Below are 3,823 nucleotides of genomic sequence, written 5' to 3' on the forward strand. Positions count from 1 at the left end.
GTATGCAAGTTGAAATGCTGAGGAGCACACGAATGCATGTACTTTGCTGACTTGCCAAGCGAGCCGACATCCTTTCAGCAGTACGGTTGTAGCATAAACCAGTATCCAGAACTATCCTCTGGTCCTTCAAGCATAATGTTCATTTTGGACCGGAGAGTCCAGGTTGTTAGCAGCTCTAACAGAACGTCTTCATGTGTTCTGAACATATATAGCACCAACCCAGCAACTGAGTGCAGCATCCAGCACTTGCACTGGAGTGCCACATCCCACATCAGGATGTTTGCACACCAACTCTGTTGTAGATGAACTCTCCATGTCATTTTTCACTCTCAGTTACCAAGACATTTGTGTCTTTCTTTTCAGACTGAGAGATACTATTTTTTATTTAAAAGATAATACAAAGCAACTGTGAGCTGCTTTTTACCTTGGGGGGGGGGGGGGAGAGTACTGTAGAAGATTCATATCACAATGTTTAGAAATGTCAACAAATATACAAAAATGGCAGATGGGACCAAAAAGCAGTCATTGGATTGAGTATAACACCGAAGCATAAAGTTAAGCAGGAAGGAGACTAGTGACAATAGCTTTTGCACGGTCACTCCCTGTGCAAATCAGTGCTCCCGGTAAAGCGAGGTCTGTGATAGAGCCAGGCACACGCACCGAGCAGGGGCCTGCACAGGCAGGCATTTCAAATCAACAAGCACACATGATGCAGCTCACATCATGAACGGCAAAGCACCAGCATTCAGAGGTTGTCACCCAACAGAAATCTGTTTCAATTTTGTAGGCTAGACCTCCATTTAAGAAGACAGCAGCTTAGCTCAACTCCATCCCAAGACTGCACGTTACTATAGAACAGCTTTTATTTGTCTGCTGAAGTGATCCACCCCTCAGTTTCTTCACAGCTTTCCCACACGGCCCTTTTTCCTGAAGGCAGTTTGTTACTGAAGATGTTCTTAGACAGGAAATTTTTTGGCTTGGCTCCAATTAAATGCTTAATTATTTAGAAATCAAAGTATATCCAGTAATTCCATAACATTGATTTACAATCAAATGAAACACATTTGCACAAATTAAATAATTATACTAACAGCCTGTAAAACCTACAGGCTGAATTGAGAAATCAAAACTTCTCAGATGAAATTATGACATTAAACATGTAATTTAAAAGTCAGCAAGACATCAAATTATTACTTCTCCCTGTAACAAGTTATCTATTTTTTTCTCCTAGTTACAAGTGCTGTTCTGATGGTATGATGACAAAGTAACTAAATCAGCAAGTCTAAATACAACCTTAGGGTAACAATACCTTCAGCAAATAAACCTACTCAAGTTTCTCAAGCCATCCTGGTACAAAGCAGCCTTAGAGCAGACCACCCAAGTGTGCACACTATCAAAGTTCCACAACTGCTCATAAGAGAAACGGCACAGTTTTGAATGTCCAAGCTGGGATTACCTTGCAACTGTGATTTTCTTGTGTGTGTGTGTGTTAGAATTGGTCCAAGCACCAGCCTCAATGCTGAAGTGCTAGACACGAGAGCCTTTCATACTTGAAACCATGGGGACAAACTTCCAAAAGGCCAGAAGTTTTTGCCTTCCTTAAAGAAGAGGAGGGATCTAAGCAATACACTCAAGAACTTGTGTATTTAAAAATGTAAAAAAGCACAGCAGTTAGTCATGTTTGTTGCATCCACAAAAATATAAGTTTATTTGCATATGCAAACACTTACAGGGTATTTATTATGAATGAAAACTATATGTTCACAATTTAAATACCAAGTTCACTTGCCATGTAAAAATGCAGTCTTAATAACTGCAACTGACAGTTTTACTCCCCAAACGTTAAAGAACTTGGGGCTTCTTTCTGTTCTTTATGCAACTGTTTTGCCCTGTTTTTCAAATCCTCTGCCTTGGCATCATTCTTCTCAATGCCATCTCCCAGTTTGTACATTCGACTGGCATTGGCACAAGCCCATATGTGACCCAGCTCACACCCTTTCAGCGAGTACTTCAAAGCATGGTTCATGTCCTTAGGGACCCCAGGTGCTCCCTGGAGGTATATTACACTGAGGTTGAAGCAGCCAGGAGCAAAATTGCCATCACAGGCTTTTGTGTAATAGTCTCTAGCGACAACAGGGTCAGGTTTATCATCATTTACTCTCCCATCATGGGCCAACAGCCCCACGTTATGACACGCATTTACTGACTTCTTCCCACCTTTCTCACATGACTTCATAAAAGAGTTGTAGGCAGCTTTCAAATCTGGGTCGAGTCCTCCTGTCAGCCAAGAAACCAAAAGATTACTGTAAGGACGTGCTAAAACAGATGGGAGCTCTCTGCTTTGCAGCATGCTTCCCAGTGCTCTTTGGGAAATACAGCATCCCTCTGTCCTGGTTTCGGCTGGGACAGAGTTTTCTTCTGGGACAGAGTTTTCTTCCTAGTAGCTAGTGTGTTATCAACATTATTCTCATACTAAATCCAAAACACAGCACTATACCAGCTACTAGGAAGAAAATTAACTCTATCCCAGCCAAAACCAGGCCACCCTCACTTCAGATGCTACAGACAAAATTTAGGACTTGAGAGACACTATTGTTGTCTCAATTACAATGGTTTTGCTAATGTCTTCAAGTTCGGAAACCCTCCTCCACTCTCCAGTAATCACAACAGTTTATGCAGACGAAAAAAAAAAGAAACAAAACTCTTTCCACTACTACATCTATGGATTTCTTAATAGCTTACACTAGGCAAAGTATTCTTTTGCCAGTATACCTATAGGTACACTGAGATTGTTACTAGTTTTGAACTACAGTAAAAATATGTTCCTTCCTAGTGTTGTCATTTGGAAGAAGACTCACTAGTATAACTGCTTCCAATTACTGTACCAGCAGATACATTTTGGGCAGACTTAGGGCCTACTTATGTAAGCAGTGTTACCAGTCTGTAAGTTTGTTTCTTCCTTACTTTCTCTACAAAAGAACAGTGAGACAAGGAGAAATCCAAATTTTAAGAACAGAACACACAGCAACATTCAGCACTGGATATACTTACCACTTATACAGACATAATTGTAAAAAAATAATACACACAGTTAACCTAAAGTTGATTCTTCAAAAGGAAGCAATTTAAGGTTTCCACCCTTCCCTAGCTTTTATTATGCGACCATAAAAGGGGCAGGACAGGTAGTTCCTCCTTCAAGGTCAGGAGGAAATGCAGGTGTTCAGCACCTTTACAAAAGCAAGAGCTGTGTCTCCTCACAGGCATCAGCTGCCCTCCCCACCCCGGTGCCCGTACACAGAGAAGTTCACGCTGCTGGCAGGGCCACCACAGACCGGCGTCCTCTGTGCTGCGGGTGAAGAACCCGCGACACCCCGAGCACTGTGCCACGCCACCAGCGGCTGAGGCACAGGCAGCGGCCAGGAGGGGTTTAGAGGCAACTGAAGGCATGAGGGCAGGAAAGGAGCCCCCGACGGGGAAGCGGAGGCAGCGGCACGACCGCCAGGACTGCCCACCCCCGGCTCACCTTTGCCGATGGCCTGGTAGGCCCCCAGCTTGTAACAGCTCTCGCTGTGCCCGTGCGCTTCGCAGTTGTCGCGCAGCACCCGCGCCGCCGCCACGAAGTCCTTCCTCACGGCGTCCAGGTAGTCGGCGAGGCGCTGGCAGCCTGCAAGGCACCGGTGAGGGGTTTGAGGCTCCCACCGGCCCCCGGGCAGGGGCTCACGCTGGGGCCGCTTACCGTCCGGGTCCTTCTCCTTGAAGCACTGGTAGCTGTACTCGACGTGCAGGTTCTCCAGGTAGGCCCTCACCTCCTCCTCGTCCTCGA

The 3,823-nt window shown here is 44.9% G+C and overlaps 1 protein-coding gene across 1 annotated transcript in view; it reads right to left on the minus strand.

Moving 5' to 3' along the window:
- Nucleotides 1-1,677: 1,677 nt before the first annotated feature.
- Nucleotides 1,678-3,823, minus strand: part of LOC103913673 (cytochrome c oxidase assembly factor 7) — a 3,286-nt gene continuing 1,140 nt past the window's right edge. Inside the window, exons 2-4 of the mRNA XM_009320199.1 lie at nucleotides 3,737-3,818; nucleotides 3,524-3,664; nucleotides 1,678-2,277 (exon numbers count right to left, since the gene is read on the minus strand). Of these exons, the coding sequence (XP_009318474.1) occupies nucleotides 1,829-2,277; nucleotides 3,524-3,664; nucleotides 3,737-3,818 (672 nt within the window). The 3' untranslated portion in view covers nucleotides 1,678-1,828. The remainder of the gene's footprint in view (nucleotides 2,278-3,523; nucleotides 3,665-3,736; nucleotides 3,819-3,823) is intronic.

The sequence above is a fragment of the Pygoscelis adeliae genome, unplaced genomic scaffold, assembly GCF_000699105.1.
Source record: "Pygoscelis adeliae isolate BGI_AS28 unplaced genomic scaffold, ASM69910v1 Scaffold393, whole genome shotgun sequence".
NCBI classification, from domain to species: domain Eukaryota; kingdom Metazoa; phylum Chordata; class Aves; order Sphenisciformes; family Spheniscidae; genus Pygoscelis; species Pygoscelis adeliae.